Genomic DNA, 21346 nt, shown 5'->3' on the forward strand with positions numbered 1-21346 from the left:
TGGTTTATTGTGCAGCTGTTCTTTGGTAACGTTCTCTTCCTGTTACTATTTATGCGCTAGCGATTTTGTCTGCTGCTATTCCCTTTTTGTCGAATGTGACATGCCTTTGCGATGATTATTTTTATTTTTTAAAATTGCTTGCCACCGATACTTTTTTTTTTTTTTTTTTTTTTTTTTTAAGAATGCAAACGTTAATATAGGGGGTCAAAAGGGCTAGTTTCGTAATTGGAAACGACTTCGAAACCGTTGGAGTCTTGCTTCACGAATGACAATCTGAGCATGGTATGCAGAGAATAGTTAGACAAGTGCAGTTTAATAATTAACTAAATTTAACATTACTTGGTCATTTTGTGATTATTTACTGCTATTAAAATGTCATTCAAATTTCACGTCATAAGAAGAGAATTAAAATGGAAAAAAGAAAAAAAAAATTTTTTTCCCCTCACAATAGCTTTTCTAAAAAAAATTATTCAGGAAGTTTTAATTCAACTTATTTTATTCAAATATATATATATTTATGGGGGGTATGGGTGTATGTAAAAGAAAAGCATCGGTAACTTAAAATAGCAACGGCCCCGTAATTTTGCATTTTAATTTGTGTATCTCCCCTTTCTGTTCTAAATTGTGTATAATAATTTTTCTGGACTGCATCTTTCCATTTAATGCCTTTTTATGTAATCCTCCTGCATTGCAGATAGCTCTCATTAAGTTGCAGCTCAGAATTTAAACAAAGGCCTTAAGTCTATGAATACCACTGTTACTGGTTGCGCAGCCTCTATTTTCTGGTTTGCCTTGCTGCTAGCCAACCATAGTTGCTGTTTCGCTTCGTCCTTTGTCTGAAAATATGTTAGTTGTGAAGAATTGTAGAGTGCTTAACGCACCCATAAAGATGATGTGTGATTGAGAATATTAAATATCAATAAATTGTGTCGTTATTGTCCAGTCACGACTGCTATTTTTTCTTCTCCGTTATACATCTTCGGAATCTACGCAGCTACGTATATACATATATATATATATATATACATATAGTAAGATAAAAAAAAATTCTCACATTAGTTTTACATTTCTAAAAAATTTTTTAGCCTTTAGGTTTTAATTTATATATATATATATATATATGTTGTTCAATAGCAGAATTATACAATTTTGTTAATTGACCTTTTTCTGCATTGTTTTAGGAAATCGTCCAATTGATCGAGTGCCTTGACCCCAATAAGCACGGAGTTGTGACCTTTCCGGATTTTTGCAGAGGGGTCGTCTCCGCCTTACAGACGAAAGGGACCAGTCTCGAAGAAGCGACTTTGCGATGTCAACAGGTGAGTTGTGTGTTTTTTTTTTTTTTTTTTTTTTTTTAATTCCTGCTCCTTCCTGACATTTAAACAGGCCAAAGCGTAGTATTCCACTTCAGGCTTTCTGTAGGATACCAACGAAAGTTGTGCCACCTTGAGTGTTTTTCTCGACTTTTGCAGGCGTTCGGTCGCTCAGATCGTCGTATTTGTAGGGTTGCTCAAATGAATATAGAGATTTATAGGAAACGCAATCATTTTGGAAGCTTTTAGGAAAATTACTCTTAGGACTTCGAAGAGGTGTTTCCTGGAGACATCCAGAATGTCGCCAGGTTGCCGAGAAATTAGCATTTGTCGTCAAAACCCGGTAGAAGGATTTTTGCCCGTTCTGCGACTGGTATCTGAGCTGTCTTTATATATAATTCAAATGTGGAGCGATTCAGAATCAAAAAGATTTAAAACGTAATATACAAAATAGTTAAAATAAATGGCAACAAATTCTACCAAACGAAAATGCATAACAAAATTATTACATAAAACGCATAAAAGAAAGAAAGGGGGGAGAACAGTACACAGCACCACAAAAATATTTGAAACTCAACTTAAAAACATATCAGCACAAAGTGTTTATAAACTTTTTTAACAATATTACGATATTGCTTAGCGAATGTATTACTTAGCGAATACATTCTTTTCGCTGTAGGAATGAAAACGGTTTTCACACAATTATGCGATTCAGAAGTTAAGGAAGTCTCGAGAGGTGACTGACTACCCGTGCGCTTGAAAATGGCGTTAAGCCTTCTTAACTCATCCCTTTGGACGAATTTCATGTGTGCAGTGAGTGCAGTATGTCGTATATGATAGAAAGAGGATTAAACGGATTAGCCTCGTTTAACTTTCGTTGCGAAGTAGTTTTTGGAAATAAGTGATGGGGAAAGTTCAACTTTTATACTTTCATAGTATAGTAAAATGCTGTGTGTGCGGTTTCCTCATTGTTCTATTGTTAACTTATCATTTTCTATGTAATCTTTATGCATTCTAAATTTATTCTTTTCGTGTGGAAACCTTTGAACAAAACTGTAATTTTCTTAACCTGATTGAGTATTTCAAAGAGCTGTGTTAATGAAGTCAGGATTTCGTCATTTAATAACGGCTAATACCATTTTTTGCACCGTAACACAATTAAAAAAATGTTGTTGAGTCTATTATAACGAATTATAATTTGTTCTGTGATAGCTTTCATTATGCGGGACATTTACTTCTAATGGGTTATTATTAGAGTAAATTTAACACCAAGTGCAATGTAAAATTGCAAAACGTCATACAAAATTTAAAAGAATGTTAAAAACATCGCTGATTTTGTAAGTGCTAGGAATGTACTGATTTATTATCTAAAAAATAAATTAATATACTAGGTAAGTGCTCAGTCTTACAGTTCTTTGCGCCCCACCAATTCCTAAACGGTTAAAGAGCGCTGAATACTTGTAAATTGTCCCGATTTCGAGCTTAGGCTAACAAGCCAGTTGTATAGTTGGTTTTCTTCATGTGTAACATGAATATGAACCAGTTTTTCTTAGAGAGTCCTCTACGAAAGCTTGTCTTTCCTTATGCAGATTGCTCTCCTGTACTTTGTCATATTCAAAAACAACAACTTATATTTCTGCTGCTTCCATTTAATCTGGGTCTCCCTAACCCTCCGCTGGAGCTTGAAAATGCAGCTGATCTGTACCTTTTTCCTCCTCTGTCTTTGGTTTCATGAAGATGCAGATTTCAAAAAATTGTCTAAGCGGTCTCCGCATTCTTCAGAATGTTCTGAAGAATATCTTAACTTGTTCTCGTCTCTAATTCTCTCACGTTGAGTATGTTCCCACCTCTAATTAGTATATTTCCGCTCTAAGAAACGTAGAAACAATCTTAATTTCTTACACTGTAGATTTAAGAGTGGTATGCTTTACCTTCTTGCATATCTGTCTTTATTTTATGGAAGGAAGGTCCAAATTTTAAGAAGTTTTTTAAAGTTGTTTTTCGTTTTCTTTAGGATGATTGTAAAATAGTGCATATATTAATGTCATTGCATGGTACCTGGGTCTCTTCCTAGTTTTAATTAAAAGAATTATCACTTTAGTAATTGTGAAATTAGTTTAACTTCCACTTAGACAAATGAAATTGATTTTAATATATTTACATTACTTTTCTTTGCTTTCGTTAAAAAATAAGTTCGGAACTTGTTTTATAATATTTAATAGCTTGTTTTAATTTCAAATCAAGATATTTCAAAACAGTCTTAATGTAAAGAAATTTTTAAATATAATAGACGGAAATAAATTAATTTGGATTATATCAAAGAAATAAGTTTATTACATCAAAGCTCACGAGAGCTATCTGCCAATAGGCAACGATGCCTTCAAGGGAAACCAGCTCATATTCATGTTACAGGAGGAGACCACAAAACACCCACGCAGCCAGCTCATTCTTCGAAATTTGAATCCTGATCGAAATGCTAATATTCAACGATTTTACCATTCGACCGCTAGTGGGAGAGAGGGGAAAACGTTAAAAATGTTTCATTTTAATGCTTTTGTTGGAAAATGTAATTTCTATATATTATCATTATTTTAATGATGTTATTGTAATAATGATGTTATATTTGTTGGAAAAGGTCACTTTGAATTTTGCAAATAACTAAGCAAAGTTTTATATGGAAATTGGTCTTAAGCAAAATACCGATAAGTCGTTGAACTTACCGATGGACCCCAAAAGAATTCATATCCCAAATAGCAAAGAACTTTCTTTTTGTGTACAAGATGCGCCCATAAAGTAACCGGACAAGTTAAAACACCAAACTATAAAATAAAAAGTTAATAAATAAAGGATGCATAGAAAGAATGACATCTTAGTTCTCGTTGAAACCAGTTTAAACTGATTATTTTGTTGTTTACATGTCGAAATACCGAAGTCATTTTCATTTACTGAGAAGAAAAATTTTCTTCGAGATGGAACAACGTTATAACATTAAATGTTTTTTGCAGATTTGTTAAATCTGGTAATGAAACCGTTAGAGATGATTCAAACAGAAAATGGTGATGCATCGTTATCAAGAATACAAGTATATGACTGGTACAATCATTTTGAATATGGACGCGAAAGGGTTGAAGATGAAGCAAAGATATGGTGCCATTTTTCTACTTCATGGAATGAGGAAAGTGTGGAGAAAATTTGTTCTTTGGTAAAAGCTGTTAGATATGTAACAATTAAGCAACTTTCAGACATGCTTAGGATAAGCACAGATAGCTGTAGATTAATTTTAATTGAAAATCTGAAAATGAGGAAAGTTTATGCTCGATTTGTGCCTCTGATTTTGTTGCAGCAAAAACAGCAAAAAGAAGACAAAAGCTAGCTGAATACTGCGAGACAGGAAAATTTCTTAAAGTGTATCATAGTGGGAGATGAGATATTGTGCTAAATGCTGCTTTTTTTTTTTTTTTTTTTTTTTTTTTAACCACAAAGGGCTTATTTGCCGTAAGTTTATCCCTGAAAATAAATCAATTAATCAGTATTTTTACAAGGAGGTACTTTTCAATTAAGAAATATGATAAGTGAGGAACCTTTTGATTCTGGGCAATTTTCTTTTGCACGAAAATGCTACGTCCCATACAGTATTGTCTGTACAAGGATTCAAATGCAGTACAAGCATTCAAAGCAAGTTATCCACCGTTTTCTACTTATTTATCGGCATTTGATTTTTTCCCTGTTTTGAAGCTTAAGATGGTCATGAAAGGACAGATATTTGAAAACATCTGGGATATTTAATAAAATATTACGCGTATTTATTATTTATTTATTTATAAGAAATTGCCGGTTACTTTATGGGCGCATCTTTTATTAAAGAAGATGAATTCGTTTTGATGATTCGCCAAACTATCGGTATGAATTCATGAATGTTTGCTTTAAATGAATCATAATTATCTGCTGGGAAAAAGTTTAGCGACCAATCGTCAAACTGGGATTATTTTCTGCTTCGTAAAAAATTGAAAAATTACTTAAAAATGAATTTTGGTTTCTCAAGGGGTTGTTGGAAATGGGAGAATGGTGGTAGAGGATCGCTTTTTAAAGGCTGTTCCATCATAAAAGTGCCTTCAACCTTATGCAAGTCGGCCTGCGTAAGGATACGGACTATGTTTGCATTATTCGAAAAGGCATAAACTTTCACATGGGTGCTCCGGTGTAAATATAGATGCACCCTTCTGAAAGTCATTATCTAACTGTGAGGAAGACCTTTATAAGAGTGCATGTACTTTTATGCCCGGGCACTTCATTAACGGGGGGGGGGAAGTGAAATAAATCTTCGGTCTCTTTATGCTAAGTCCTATTTTTCGTAAAGATACCCTCATTCTTATGCAAATTAAATGGTCTTTCTGCAGGCAAAGATTTATTATTTCTCTGCTTAATAAATTAATTAATAATGTAGACGAAAATCTGACTTGCATAAGGCTACCGCGACATAAAGTTGCCCGCACTCTTGTGAAGTTTGCTTTTTCAAGTTAGCAATAAATTTTCATAAGGGTGCACGCACCTTAGTGTTTGGCAGCCTGATGATAGTTCGTATCTTCTCAAACAGCGGCCCATCTGCATAGGGTGCAGGCACTTTTATGATGGAGCACAAATATGAAGGTGTCTCGGTGAGAGACCCTTGAATCCGTCCCCCAGGGGATTCTTCTTCTTCGAAAGTGGGACAAAGATCCCCAAATTCGAACTGTTATCTATGAAGTGCCCGAAGTCTGAACCAAAGACAGGCGCAATCCTGCGCTTCTGGCCATGGTAAAATTCGTCGACTTGATGTGATGTTATTTTCAGATTAGCGAGATAAGTCACACACACCATTAAAAAAAAAAAAAAAAGGTGCGGTATGCTCAGTTGCGTCAAAATAATAGTGCTGATTTTTGAAGTAAAATTGGAATAATTTTCGTTCTAATCTTGGTGATGAACTTATCCGTTATAAAATCTCTAATTGGCTATATAAAATATTAAAAAAGAAAAGAAAAAAAGCTCATTTACTATTTAAAGGCTAATTCTACGCCATCCTGTAGGAAAAAGAAGAAAAGTGTCTAATATACGTAAGAGGGCGGAAAGTCGCAAGCATGTGTAGTTTCACTGGGCATTACTCTTTGCTTTGCCCATTTCTCTGTAAAATACCTGTGACCTTTAGCTAGTCGAGCTTCTTTCTTTATTTTTTATTCCATCACTTTTCCTGTTCATTTCGGCGAAACGGTAGTGATGGGGTGTGTTCAATCGGAAATCTATACTTCCGCAACCGTTACACCGGTGTTATTTATTCGCGTTCAGTTGCGTCTCTAAGCAACTGACGGAAAAGATTCGTGGCGGAAGAAAAGCGTTTCTCAGTTTACGCCCCATCTACGACAGTAGTTAAATGCGGGGTCAACGCTACTTGGAAATTTCGGAGAAAAGTCGACGCTGGTTTAGATGTTTCTGAATTGATTCGTTGTAGCGATGCCGCTTATTTTTTTAAATTCTATTCATATATATGTATTTTCCCTTCTTCGTCGTCTTCTTACATGGATGGAGTTCAGAAATACGGTCTTACGTATATCGTGTCGAAAGGCGCGCTTGCATTCTAAGAATCAATAGAATTCTAAGAATATGATAATTGACAAAGATAGCCACTTCTCAATTAATAAAAGGATTACGTTACACAGATCGTTACGAAAATTTAATAATTCAATTTAGATTATGTAGAATTTTTAATAAGCATTTATGTTACATGCATAAATATCCACTGAACCTGATTTATCCAAAACCAAAAGGGTATGCTCCCTGGGGCTTCACTTTTAGGTGGATCTCCAAATCCATCTCTTGATAATCAACACATGTAAAATTCTGAATAATTTATTATAGTTCTAGACTTTAAAAATAAAAAAAATTAGAAGCAGAACAAAATTTTTAATTTCATATTCCAGTTTTTTATATCTTTCATCAAATATCAGGCAATGGAACATTGTCATGCACTATTATCAGTGACTGATATTGTCTAGCAAAGCCTCGATTTGTGAGCTAACGCTGACTTGCACAGTCCATCTATGCCACATTGTAGCAAAAATTATTCCTTTCGACAGCGCGGCATAACGACTGAGTGGTTGAGACGAAGGATTTGAAAACCCAAAGTCCCGAGTTCGAAACCCACCAGAGGCAAGTTCCCAAAAAATTAGTTTTGTTTGAATCTTCCTGTTAATTTGTTTCCTTTATGTTCCATACATTGGAGAATTTTCCCCATTTCCTAGAATGTTCCAGCTCAAATAAAAAAAAAATCTTGAGTTTAGACTTGAATACTTGCCTTTTTATTTGTGCGATCACATCATCTACGCGACCATTTAAAATTCATGAGGTCCGTGAATGATTTTGATTATCGTAGGCAAGGTAGTATGCGGGAAAATTATGCTGTTAAACAATTAACTTGCATTATTTGTTCTTATTTCTGCAGTTGATTTAATTGAGGTACGTAATAATAACCAGAAAAAATTCTCTTAAATTCTTCTGTTTATCCCAGTTCTCTACTTGGGGGATACAAGTCTTTGGTTTAAAATGTGTAAGCTTATATTTTGCATAACACACAATGAACTGAAACCGTGAAAACAAAGCATATATACGGAACATATGGAACAAAACATACTAAAGGTATTTTTTTTTTGTTTTGTTTTAACTTTAAATAAAAGAATAGTAAATTATTATTCCCAAAGGACTTTGTGTAATTCGCATCAGTGATATTTACGCTGAAAAGGATTAGAGGAGAGAAGAATTTCGTAACAGGTTTGGCCCTGGACCTGGATTTTTCTAAATCGGACCCTGCATATTCAAACTAGTGTAATTTAAGAAATAACGAACATACTAGTAGGTCTGCATTCCATAATTGTATCTGGCTCTCTGTTTCTCGAAAATTCCGTGTCTAATATGTCATTGTTCTTTTTACTGTAGAACAAACCCGTGCCTTATCTGTAAACACCACTTTGCCATTCGGTCACAGTTTTAAGTTTGGTACTGCATTGCAAGCTGACGCCGTTGTTTACCATGCACAAGGAATACTGTCATCAAGCGTGTGTTTCAGAGCTGAGTGGTGAACATTGTTTTAAGGAGGTTTCATTAGAGTCTTTTCTGGCGACTTCTTTGGGCGTTAGTTGATCTACAATAATTTGCTGATTAGTTGTGTTCAGTAATCCAGAATCGTATTGCGGAAACTTTCAGATTCACACACTCACAACACGTTGTAAGTATTATGATAATTTTATTAACAGTTAAATTTTGAGTTAAAGTTCCTTTCCTGTCAATTCTTAACTTCAACTTACTACTTCCAGCCAGAACGTAGTTTAAAATCACTCTGAATACCTAATGAGGAAGAGGGTATTTAACCGCGAAGTTCTACTTGCTGAGCTAAAGAGAATCAGAGTTTCCGATTAGCGCGCGTTCGCCTTTTGGGCTACTCTCTCTCAAAGCTGTTACTACGCTCGGGCGTACTCAGGCCCTTGATAGCTTCGCAGTCAATTAGAGTTAAGGGACCAACTCGGTTAGAATCTTGATTGCTTCGGCTATATCTCTTTTAGTTTAAATTAGTTTTAGTTTACTTCTTAGCCTCTTAAATTCAAGCCCAAGTGTCGGCTTTTATTGTACACTCCAAGACAGAGTTCTGTTAAATCTTATTTGAATAATAAAGGGTTATTTACCCTTTCATCTTCTTGTTTCTTGTCACACGAACTCAAGCGATTATTCGCCTAACAGTTCTTAAGATTCTTCACGTTCAGCAATAACTTAGCATTTACAAAGCGAGGAACTCTGCAGTGGCGCCTGAACTAAAAGAGTGATGGATGAGGATTCGCCACACCCAGGATTTGGCGATTGGGACCCCTAAAAAAACAACAACCCCAGTCGCCCTTTGAAAAGGGGAGTATATAAGGTATTTCTCCCACTTTCCTAGCCTGCCTTCGTAGTGTAGTTGTTCTGCACGCTGGACTGGAATTCCAGATGTTCGTAGTTCGATTCCCGGCGAAGGCTGTTGCTATTTTTCATCTTTCCTGCTACCAAAATATACCTAATGTCTCTACAACGTAAGCATTTCACAAAAGCAGCTGTCACTTTGTAAATATTGAAGAAATAATTTGTATATAGAACAGATGAAATTACAGAGAGGGAGAATTTCAAGGTGGATTTCAGGGATATTTCAAACAATAAAAAATGGTTTGTGTCTCTCAATGAAAAATCACTTCTCATGTCTCAGTCAACTGTACAGTAAAACTGTTACTTGCCAATTTGGAACATACTTATAGGGATGAGAATGTTGATCATTTCCTAGAATTCATAGAAAAAAGGAAAAGTTGAAATAGATTATCGAAAATATTGGGAAACTACTCCACTATTCACTGCAGAGTAGTGTTCGTTGCCCTCGTAATAATTCCGTATAATAACTGAAAGCGTGCTTCTGTCTGACACATCTTGGTGTTCTGGATTGCTGGAATGAATGGTTAAACCAGCGCAACTAACATAAGGGTTATTACTGATCACGCAAATACAAATCTACTTTACCTTACTGCTATTTACTTGCAGACAAAATAGCAATCATCTGCATTGTCTTTTTCCATTTATATATTATCTAGGCCAAGGTGAATAAATTCCTGGCTGGCTTCTTGTAAAGAAATGAAGTCGCAGTAAATATTTCTTCTCACTCGCATGGTTTTATTGCCATAACAGTCCGCTGAAATTGAAATGCACGGATCTAACCTTTTGATAATCCTTTTCTGATCACCCCCCCTCTAAATCGAGTTCCATTTCAGGGAATTAAATAGTATTTGGTTGTAAGTTTCCTTGAATCTCTTCTGAACCGGAACCACCAGACCAATTGCGGTCCCATATCTTTTGTCTTGCAGATTACAGCTCACCCTGCTGGGGATTTAAAACGAGGCCAGTCGGATAGAAACTGTCGCACGCGCAACTGGCTATGGTGAGCGGTACTCACGAGACAATTTTAGACTTTTAGAGAAAACGGCGGATGGAAATGAGAGAGGAAATTGCAAATTGTGCTCATGGCATGTGTTCAAGAAACCTTTCGTGGCATAACATTTCAATAATAAAGAGAACATGTTGAATACCTATTTGAAGAGAAATGAAAGGAGTTCTTTTATTCCTGACTGTATACGTTTTGGGGGTGAGGTAGCAACATCTACTTTCAGTTAACTTCAATGTTCCACTACTAAACATACTTTGGATTTGAATCCCCCTTTGACCGGTAGCTTTTAAAAATAGATTCCAGGTGATGCTTACGTTCTGTGAATGTAGTTTTCAAAGTCTTACTGTTACTTATGCTCATTGTCTGACAGTAACATCAACCCAAGCTCGTGGCAAGGAGTGCAAGATTACGCCTGTCGTTAACAACAGCTTTGAGCACCTTACACGTGACTGTGCGACTTACCTCAGTTCCGCCCCCAATTTTGATGGAGAGCACCTCGGGGGACCGAGGGTCTCCCACCCCTCTTCCCTTCCACCAAACCCATGACCAAACCACACGAGAGGACTTTCGGCTCGCCATGCCGCACCGACACTATACATATACAAATATCCATTCCTTCTCCGGGATTTGAACCCGGGCCCATCGGCACGTCTGACGCTAACCACTATACGGTTGAGTGGCGTAAAGTCTTACTGAATAATAATTATCTCAGCAAGACTCTGTAATATAATGCCAGATTCGAATTGGCAGGGCTGCGTTATGGAAAATAAAGCTGCGAACGTCGCTGCTGTCAAAAGCTGTATATCTAATACATTTAGAACCTTTGCTTTAAGTAGTCTTTGATCTCATTTGCTTCCTGGTGAGGGCTAACGAAAAAGAGAAGTTATATTACAGATCCAAAGCATAAAATTGCATAATATTGATGTAAAATACCTTAAAGTTATCTCAGAGAGATGATTTCAATGGCGATGTATATTTATGTTTCAGAAATTTTGATCACTCTCAGGTTCTTAATTACCTGATCGCCTAGAGGCGATTCATTGTATTTTCGCAATTTTTACGTAAATAGAAAATTGATTGCAATTTAACAAGGTACAAAAAATTATAAAACTATTTCGTGTACTATCTTTAATAAGTAAATTAAGTAAATGTCATGCTCACACAGAGCAATATTGTAATATATGTTCAGGATATTTATACTGTCAGTCCCACATAAAATTGTTATTCATAGTTTAACCATTAAGCACATTGTAAATTACTATTGATATGAATTTGTACATTTATAAATAAAGCAGACCAGATCATTACAAAATTAGCGTATATTATTAAAACTGCATTAATTTTTCATTTATATTTTAAATGCTTCATGATGAGGCATGCCGGGACTTTATAAAATAAAACACTAAAACGTATAAACAATAAACAGTTGCCGGTAGTGTGGTATAGAGCAATGTAACATAGTGCAAAATATTTCGAAGTTTTAACTTCCGATTCACAACTAGTTTGATGTGCAGTAAAGCCCAGTTTCATTGACAAGATATTTGTTAGACATGCTTTGTGTTATTTTCATCTTTTATACTTAAATTTTTCCGAATTATTTCTTTATAAACTCATAATTATTAATAAAAATTAATCCCAAGTCCCAGTCCAAATTAATCCAAGTCCCAGCACAATTTATTAATTTGTACGTTAAAAAGGCAGGCATTAATTTTCTTTATAATTTTTTGACTCTTTATGGTGTAATAACATTACCTTAAACCGTAACTGGAGGGTAATGAAGGATATTGAAGAGTTAAGGGATTATCTTGTAAATATTTATTGTAAATATTTGTAAAAATATATATAATCAATACTGGATTCTTTCCTTTTACTAATGAAATGCCAACTCTTTTTCAAAAATCTCAATTATAGCTCGAGTTGAGTGAAGATTTTTTATCTTTTTTTTTAATTTTCCTTACTTTTTGGCCAGTATTTAGTAAGTTTTGATTAAACATGTTGAAATTCAGTTTACGTTACAGTTAGCATTTTTACAATTTTTCACACATTTTTACAATACTTCACAGTTAGCAAAAGAATTTTTGCAACAGTATACACATTTTACATTACTAAAAGTTTACAGAGTAAGTTTTTAAAATAGATCTAACAGATAGCAGCTTAACACTCAACTTTGCCTTATATTAGCGCCCTCTTTTTATAAACTTAGCAGAAACACATTACTTAACATCACATAGTTTGGCATGCTGCTCCACTCTCGAAATACAAATATAGTTAGTAAGTTAAATTAAAACTTACTTTTTACTTGCCTTTTTAGTATTATTTATGTATTTTTTATAAATAGGATCTAGTTTCTTTTTGATTTATTTGCATAATTCGTGTCGGGGAAGTTTTTTGTAGGCAAGAGTTTCTAAATTACTTTGGTTTTCTACTCTTAATAGACTTTAATTATTCTATTCTTTACTTGCTAATATCTCTAAATTAAACTTGTTTAAATTTCTTTTTAGTAATTCACAATATTTAATTTTACTTTTGGTTTTGAATTTTCCTTTTACCTTGACTACGTGGATGACGAAACACGAATTGAATAATTGAAGTTAGGTTTGGAGGCAACTTCCCCTTGATAAGTATGTCTCCTTCCTGCTCAACAATTATTCACTTATGCATTTTTATAAATTTTTAGGATTAAAAAAATTATTGAAATTATATATTATACATTTATTATATATTCATAGATTTTGATACTTGCACTTGATTTACATGTGCTCTCAGAATTTAAATAATATTATAGATTAGTTCGCAGCAATAATTAATCATTTATTTGTAATTTAATTTCATTTAAAATTTAATTAACTTTAAATTTGCTTTTTACAAATAGAGAATGTTTGTTAAATTTAATAAAAATTAATTTTTTCAGTGGCTATGCAGGTCTTGCAGGCCCGCTCTCGCCAATGCATAAATAAAAAGCAAAAATTAAAAACATATTTTAATACCCATCCTGCGCTATTGCTGTAGGATTGAAGAAATATATATATATATAATTCAAATTTTTAAGCTGCTTCAAATACATTTCCTAATAAACCTGTTTAAGATCAGGTCTGCGTTCGTCGATGACCCTGTATGGTGATTTGTCCATTTGCAATTTTCCTACGCCGTTTTGATCAATAAAGTGGGTGGTGTTACCGTGTTTAGCAGAAATTGAGTGGGGGAGATAAGATCCTGTTTTGGACCAACCTTTCTCCTCCTCCAGTTATCTGTAACCGTCAAAGAGAAGAGTGGGAACTCTTGAACAAATGACCCGAATATTATCGTCTAACGGTTGATATAGTCTTTAAAAAGAACAACTTTTTATTATCATTAGGATTTACATATTCATAAAAGACAATAATATAACATGCATTTTCAAACCTACGCTTTGTCCGGGAACAGGAAATTCATAAATGTTTATTTTCCGTGTCCTCCCTAATAGTTATTTACGAACCTACGATATCCTAATAAGTCCATAGTAATATGAAAATATTGGAGATTCAGAATACATAACATGATAATTTAGTCTGACCTGTCTTACCTTAAATATGCTCAGAAGATGTACATTAGGCTGTATCTAAGAAAAGTCTTTCAATTCCAACCTATTTTATATTAAAATTTTGCATATATCATGTAATTAAATGAATATAATGTAGAGATCATTAGGTATATCAGACCAGGAAATGTTATAAGGTATTTTCTCCCTGCTTTCTGCATGCCTTCGTGGTGTAACGGTAGCACACTCGGCGCAAAAGCGAAAGTTCCAGGTTCGAGTCTCGGCGAGGGCATTTTTAATGTCTCTTACTTCAAAAATCGTAATGGCTCTACAGTGGCATTCGAACTATAGCACACTCGGCGAGAGGTCGAGGTTCGAGTCCCGGTGAGGGCATTGTTCATTTTTCACGCCTTCAGCATCAAAATAACCTACTGTCTGTACAGTATAAAAATTCCACTGTACCCCCGGCGGAGTTCGAACCACAAATCTTTATACTATTAGGTGTATTTACAAGCCACTTACACCACTGGAGTGCTCACGGAAAAACGCAATGATTCCTTCAAATCATATTGTAATCGAAGCTGAAATTATTGAATGGAACCATATTGTATTGAAGTGAATATCTGGATATTTAATACTCACTTGACAAAAATGCTTGAGGCTGAAGAATATTTGAAATTCTTAGTTTAACTTATAATTTCTCCCACTTTCCTAGCGTGCCTTCGTGGTGTAGTGGTTCTGCACTCTGGGCCGGTAATCCAGAGGTCCGTGGTTCGATTCCCGGCGAAGGCGATTGCTCATTTTTTATCTCTCCGGCTTTTCCAATTAACCTAATGTATCTATAGTGGCGCCCGAACTAAAAGGGTGTTGGATGAGGTTTCTACACACCCAGGATTTGGCGAATGGGTCCCCTGAAAACCCCAGTCGCCCTTTAAAAAGAGGCGTATATAAGGTATTTCTCCCACTTTCCTAGCATGCCTTCGTAGTATAGTGGTTCTGCACTCTGGGCCGGTTATCCAAAGGTTCGATTCTCGGCGAAGGCGATTGCTCATTTTTCATCTCTCCGGCTTTTCCAATTAACGTAATGTCTTTACAAACTTAATTGCAGAACGGTGGGAATACCAATACATTCTTGAAAAGTAATAAGGTCTTCGATTTCCGTCTATTCACATGAGGATCCAGAATAGCTGGTAGAAGATCATGAGGAATCGCGATGTAAACATACAGGGAACATACGAATTTTGTTAAGGCACGGTTTCTTACAAAAACGTCTTAATGATGAATTCCCGAATTTTTTTATAGTTTTCGTTATATACATCTTTTTTGCTAAGAGAAACATTCTAAATCTGCCTGTCAGCATCTTTTGCCCGTCTGCTTTGATTGTGTCGTATTGGGAGCCCAGGAAAAGGGGAAACTTTTAAAGCTCCGGGGTACAGTTTCACTGGCGATATGGAAAAATCTGGGATCGTTATGTTTTACGAAGTCTTAAAGTCGGAAAATCGGGAACAGCCTGTACTATTTTATTTTTTTATGACGAAGTATTATAGCTTAGAATCCTGAACCAAAGCATTTGTTGCATCATGACGTTGCGCTGCATTAAAGAAAGATATATAAGATAGTCTTTTAATTCCAATGCCTTTGTAACGTCAATACAAGACAGTTTCCTTCAGAATGTATCCTCAGAAAGTACCCCATCCATTAGACAGACAGCCTTTGCAGATTTTGGTCTGATCGATCAAACAAACGAATGAACATTTCAAGGTCGAGTTTCGGCCTACTTTTAGTTAATGCAGAGATATCCATCTGTGCTTTATGTGCTTATAAAGTAAAAGTGTCATCTCCTTGTTGAATGTTGATTTATCGTTAAAGATTACTCTGAGATGCTCTAGATATGAAATTGATAGTTTGTAGAGTTCAGTTCGTAGTAGCCCTTTTCGACCTCATGTTTGATGGTGCCGGGTATCGTATCATTCGGCTCAGATCCGAAGGTATGGGTATTTGTAAATAAAAAGTATCTTTGCAGAATGTGAACGGTTAAAAAATATCGACAAGCCTAAAATCTATTTTAGAAGTTGGTTGTTAAGGAAGAGGGAAATAGAAGATTATAAGGGATCATTCATACGGAGGGCTTTTGCTGTCATAAATGGTATAAAATGAGCTTCGTTGTTTGATACGTCACGGAAAGTGGTATAAGAATTTTCCTTAAATGTTCTAACTGTTCATATTTATTCCAAGGTGGTATAAAAACTGAACAATCACAACGAAGCAAACGCGAGCTGATATTCGATCGACTATTTCGCTAACTTTTGCTACACATTTATGACTGCGTAGTTTTACCTTTCCTGACAGCTACAGCTTTTTTCTAGAAGTGTGAGTGGATTTAATGACTTTTGTGCGTAAGCCTATGACAATAATGTGCGTAAGCCTATAACGATTAGAGAATGTTTGTGAATCAATATTCGTGTGAATGTTTCTAAGGTGACCAAAACCTTGCAAACAAGATATGCTATATTTTCCTCTTGGGCATGACAAAATTCGTGGATCGCTCACCAGCGGCCAAGCGGTTAAAGTCGCTAAACTCTGGTAACTTGAACTAGATTTCGTTCCAGGCTGCATGGACATATTCGTGCTTTTCCTCATGTTTAATGTGAATATGAGCCGGTTCTCCTTAGAAAGTTTTTCACGAAGGCATTCCTTTCCCTAAGCGGATAACTTTAGCATGTTTTGCCGTAATCAAATAAACCAAACCAAAATTCGTGGACTTGATCTGGAATCTAACATAAAATTGGGATGATTAAAAGTAATGTTTATTTACAAGTGCCTTGGTTTTTGCATGTAAGCGATTATTCGTCTTGACTCTGAATACTTCTGAGTTTTGGGTTACAAAGTTAAAACTTTTAACTGTAGAGTATGAATTTAATTTAAAATTAGACAAAACAAGAGTAACAGGAATAAAATTCTGCAAGTCCCCCCCCCCCCCTTAAGAGAGGACGAAGAGGGACTTGTATCTTTTCGCCCGCAAAGTCGTTGGAATTTGAATTAAAACCCAAACAGAAGGTTAATGTTTTGCCTAATTTTTAAGCTTTCTTTTAGCATGTTTCTCTTCTGTCATGAGTTTGTGCTTTCTATATTTTGGCTTGTCCACAGTCATGAAGACCACTGATGATTATCTAATATTAAAGTGAAACAGATTAACAGTATTCATCCATGTCCTTGTTTAAAAGACGGAATGATACTATAAATGTAGCATGAAGAGAACCTGGGATAATATGTCCTTTTCTAGGAGATAGTGGCCAGTCTTTTACCTTTGCTTTTTCCCTGAAATTTGAATCATGAATCGTGCTAAATTCCATGTTTATCATTCCCTTAGAAGCAATAAATAATTTGCAATATCTGAATCAGCCGCTGATTATATGATTTGGTTGCTGTGCTAAGAGAACGAACATATTAAGGCTTTGGGCAGATAATGATATGGCTTATCTTGTAAAAATTATATCTCTTTTATGGGAAATGAACCAGGTGTTCCACTGGTTAAAAATACGGTGTTGTGTCGTATTTTTAAACAGACTTTTTTTATAGTTGCTTGTGGCTGGGAAAATAAGTTTGTGAATGTCGGAGGAATACAGGTCTCAAGAAACCGGAAGAATATAAGAAATGTTACTTTCGACCTATTGTTATATTCTTTTAAACTGGTCTGAAATTGTTGAGAGCTAGAGAGCTATTCTCCCTTTTTTTTAAATTATTGATTAATAGCAAAATCTAGTAACTCGATTTCTTGTAGAACCTTAAGTTATTCCATTGTTGATTATTAGTTAAAGCATTTTCCTCAACTCTCATTTCATACTTTATAACCAATCTTTGTCAAGCTTATTTGCTGTGGAGGAGCCCTCAAAGTAATTTCTAGCTGTAGAAGAAATCCCGTATCCTTACCTCGCTATAACTATTGCTGGTATTTCAGTATGAATACTTTAAATAATTTTAAGAAATAATTGCGTTTCCCTATGCTTGCTTTCCTTTTCGCATGCCGTACACGTACAGCTGGTAATTGATAGATCCGTGGTTCGAATCCTGCTGACGAAGCAATTGATTTCTTACATTGCTTACTTCGGGGGGGGGGACGTCGCCCAGACGTATACTGGTTGGGGGACTGAGTGCGCACCGAAGGGCCCGGGTTCGACCGAAAGGCATGGTTGTAAGTGTCCGTCCCTTCATAGGAGGCAAAGGTGGCCCACCTATTAGATGCCTCCTCCAAGTGACCACCGCTTCTGCCCTTGGTAGTGGCTGCCGTCTATGATGACTTGTTCCCGTCATTGGGGGGGGGGACTAAAATGTAAATGACATAATTCATCACTACTGGATTTGATCGACTGGGTCTAGTACTCTTCCCTGTGGCTCTCAGAGTGAGGGAGAATATACGGAATTATCGTTTTCTCCTGGACATACTCCTTAGATGTAACTGATTATCCCGTTCTTCCTAGCAGCTTAAATGACTCGTGGTTCGAATCCCGAAGAAGACATAGTGAAGTTTTCATGGTTCAAAATGTCTAAGGGACTACACAGTTTGTCAATTATTATCAATTAAAATGCGTTTTTTAAAATATTTCCTAGTGTCCCTTTTTTAATGTTCCTAGAGTGTGTCTTGGCCAGTGAATTTACCCATTTTTGTCAAGTCTAAATTGTTGTTCGTTATTTTTGTTCGATTTATTAAAACAAGTAGTGTATAATTTTATTTGTACATTTTTAACGCATGGGGAGTTTGTGTATGTGTTCAAGGAAAATAAAATGTTAAAAATATATTGAGTATGAAAGTTTTTATATTCTCTAAACCTGGGCTTTAAAATTTTGATTATAGATATCGAGTTTAGATTTTGGATATAATGCTTCGGGAGGTGATATAGTTTGCATTCTTTTCTCTTGTGTTATTGACGGAATATTTCTTGTATTCTTTTCAGCCGAGCGTGATTGTCAGCAACTCTCCGAAATCTCATGCTGATGAAGATCGACGGAAGAGACGAGATGAATCGTCACCACCACCTCACGGCGACACAGACAGTGCTATCGCCACCGGAAGTGACGTCAGTCGAGAGTCCTTGGCTGACAAGCACGACAGGTACAAAACCAGCTGATCTATTCATACACTGGTTTAACCCAGTCACTATTACGATTAAACTTGCCAATAGTTGATTGTTCATAATCTTAATTTTTTTTTTTTAAATGTTTGTTATTCATTTTGTGTATTGAAATGGCTATTTTGACTTTCAAGAACAATTTAAAAGGTCTGAATAATAGCTTTAAATGAAGTTTTTTGAATGAATAGATATTTGAGTTATGGAGTAATAATAACAAATTGCGTTGTTAAAGAATTTAGTTTATTTACTTTTGAATTTGTCCAAGTCGGATTTGAAGTATAGGAATAATACGGGTGCATTAAAAAAAGGAATTACGCTGAGGCAATTTTTCATGTCAGTATTTTCTGAAGTAAAAGAAGCGAAAATTTGAAGGATAGAATAATAACAAAATTGAAAATGGCTGTAGCTTCAACTACCGCTTTCATTGTGTAATTAGCTATCATGAAAGCAGTACAAAATATTTATAAAAATACTTAACAAAATGAGTATCGCAGTCCTAATGCTAGACGTCCTTTGACCATGTCTGGCCTCCAAGACTTATTTACAAGGTCATAAAACTGGATCTGCTTATACAGCTGATTCTGGTTATTAACTTTTATCTGGAAAAACGCATTTTTACGGTTAAACATGGAAATGCGAAATCTAGCGTTAAAAGTATTTTTGCGGGTATTCTCCAATGTTCAGTCTTGGGACCGCTATTTTATATACTTTATGTAAACGACTATAAAATTTTCGTAATGACATCAACGCACTTCTTAGCAGCCATGCCGAGGACACGGCAATATTCTGCAGCGAACGCCAGCGAAAAGAACTTCAGGAAACTTCAAGTTGTACAGAACAAAGTCCTACGTATTATAACGTATGCTCCTTACTTCATCCGTAACAGAAGTCTACATGCAGATTTCAAATTAGAATGAATTAAGGATTTTACCACATGGATTAATGATAAAATTCTTCAACATTGCACTTCAAAACACCCCGCGAATTTTGCAGATATCCTGGGATGCGCAATCCTCGAGGAGGATAACTTTTCCCGGCCATTTGCTGTTTTTTAACAAGCAAGCAGCCCAGTGACACAGCCAGTATTGCACAGGACATCTGTTTAACTCCTGTTAAACTAAAGCCTTCTTTCTTCAAACTTATGACCCAGAGTGATTCTCTCTTGGCACCTTCATATGAACCTTTACAAACATTTTGAGTGGTCATTAGTACATATTTTGTATATATCTTCTGGCTCTTTCATATTGACCTTTACGAACCTTTTGAGTACATATTTTGTATATATCTTCGTTATTTTTTAACTTTATTATGCAAATGTGTCTTGGACTTTGCACCTACGAACTAAATGACGTCCTTACAAAGACAACCTGCAAATTACAGTATCTTCTGCAGCCAGCAAATTACAGATCATAAGCCTGAAAATTACAGATGTTTATTTACATACTGATAATAGTTTCTGGAATAGTAAAATGAATGAATGCTGTTTATTTTCTTCTATTAGCATGCATATCTGAAAGATTTCGAAGGGCAGTACATTTCTTGAAGAAAAGCATAGCTTTTCATCTATTTATTTGCATGTTTACCTTAGTTACCTGTATGCTTGATTGCGTGGTTCGACCCTTTCTTTGACAAATTGATTTCATTGACAAATACCATGACTCTCGAAAAGTTCTTACCTGGTTAAAAGTTAATCGTAAGAGCGGGAAAAAAATGTATTCTGTTAACTCATCTGTGATAAATAAAATCATAAATTCTTCTGCATCAATTTACCAGATGTGGAGTTACAGATGACTAAATACCATATACCGTTCAGTTTTTTTGGGAAATATTCGAGTTAATAACGTTTTATCTTAAACTTCAATACTTTTATAGAGCACTGATATATTAATGCTATATGAAGTATTATGTGTATATAGTATTAATTAAATATATGATAAGAATAATGTATATGAAGTTTGTTAAATATATGAGTTTATGTGCTCAGCAATAAGTAAACGTCACTGTTATGAATTACTGTTAAATATATGAAGTATACTAAATATATGTATTAGTAAATATGTAAAGTTTAATAGTATGAAGTGTACGAAGTTTAATTCAGATATTTGGCAACTACGGGTTCATCAATATTTCTTTTAAAAAAATGTAGGATATTGTATCATTCCTTATATAAGAGTGATATTTCTAATGAATTTCGACATCTGAATTTGTATTGCTGCGTGCATGTGGGTTCGTAGTGGATTGAATGCACATCGATGCTAGCTTGATAAAAATTATTTTCACAGAAGAAACACTTAACAGTTCTAGAACTTTCCTCAAAAGTACTTGTACAGCTCTTCTCAATATGATAGAGCACAACTAGTAGTTAACACTTAGTCTGTAAAATTAATAAGAACGTTAAACACAA

The 21346-nt window shown here is 35.1% G+C and overlaps 1 protein-coding gene across 2 annotated transcripts in view; it reads left to right on the plus strand.

The window, feature by feature from the left end:
- The window catches only part of LOC118191855 (rab11 family-interacting protein 4A-like), a 207380-nt gene that overhangs the window by 86013 nt on the left and 100021 nt on the right, over positions 1-21346 (plus strand). For both annotated transcript variants that reach the window (XM_085821012.1, XM_085821013.1), the window contains exons 2-3: positions 1182-1319; positions 18766-18923. In XM_085821012.1, the coding sequence (XP_085677138.1) occupies positions 1182-1319; positions 18766-18923 (296 nt within the window). The remainder of the gene's footprint in view (positions 1-1181; positions 1320-18765; positions 18924-21346) is intronic.

This window comes from Stegodyphus dumicola, chromosome 7 (genome assembly GCF_044657685.1).
Source record: "Stegodyphus dumicola isolate Sdum_Otavi_A_Nest chromosome 7, ASM4465768v1".
Lineage (NCBI taxonomy): Eukaryota > Metazoa > Arthropoda > Arachnida > Araneae > Eresidae > Stegodyphus > Stegodyphus dumicola.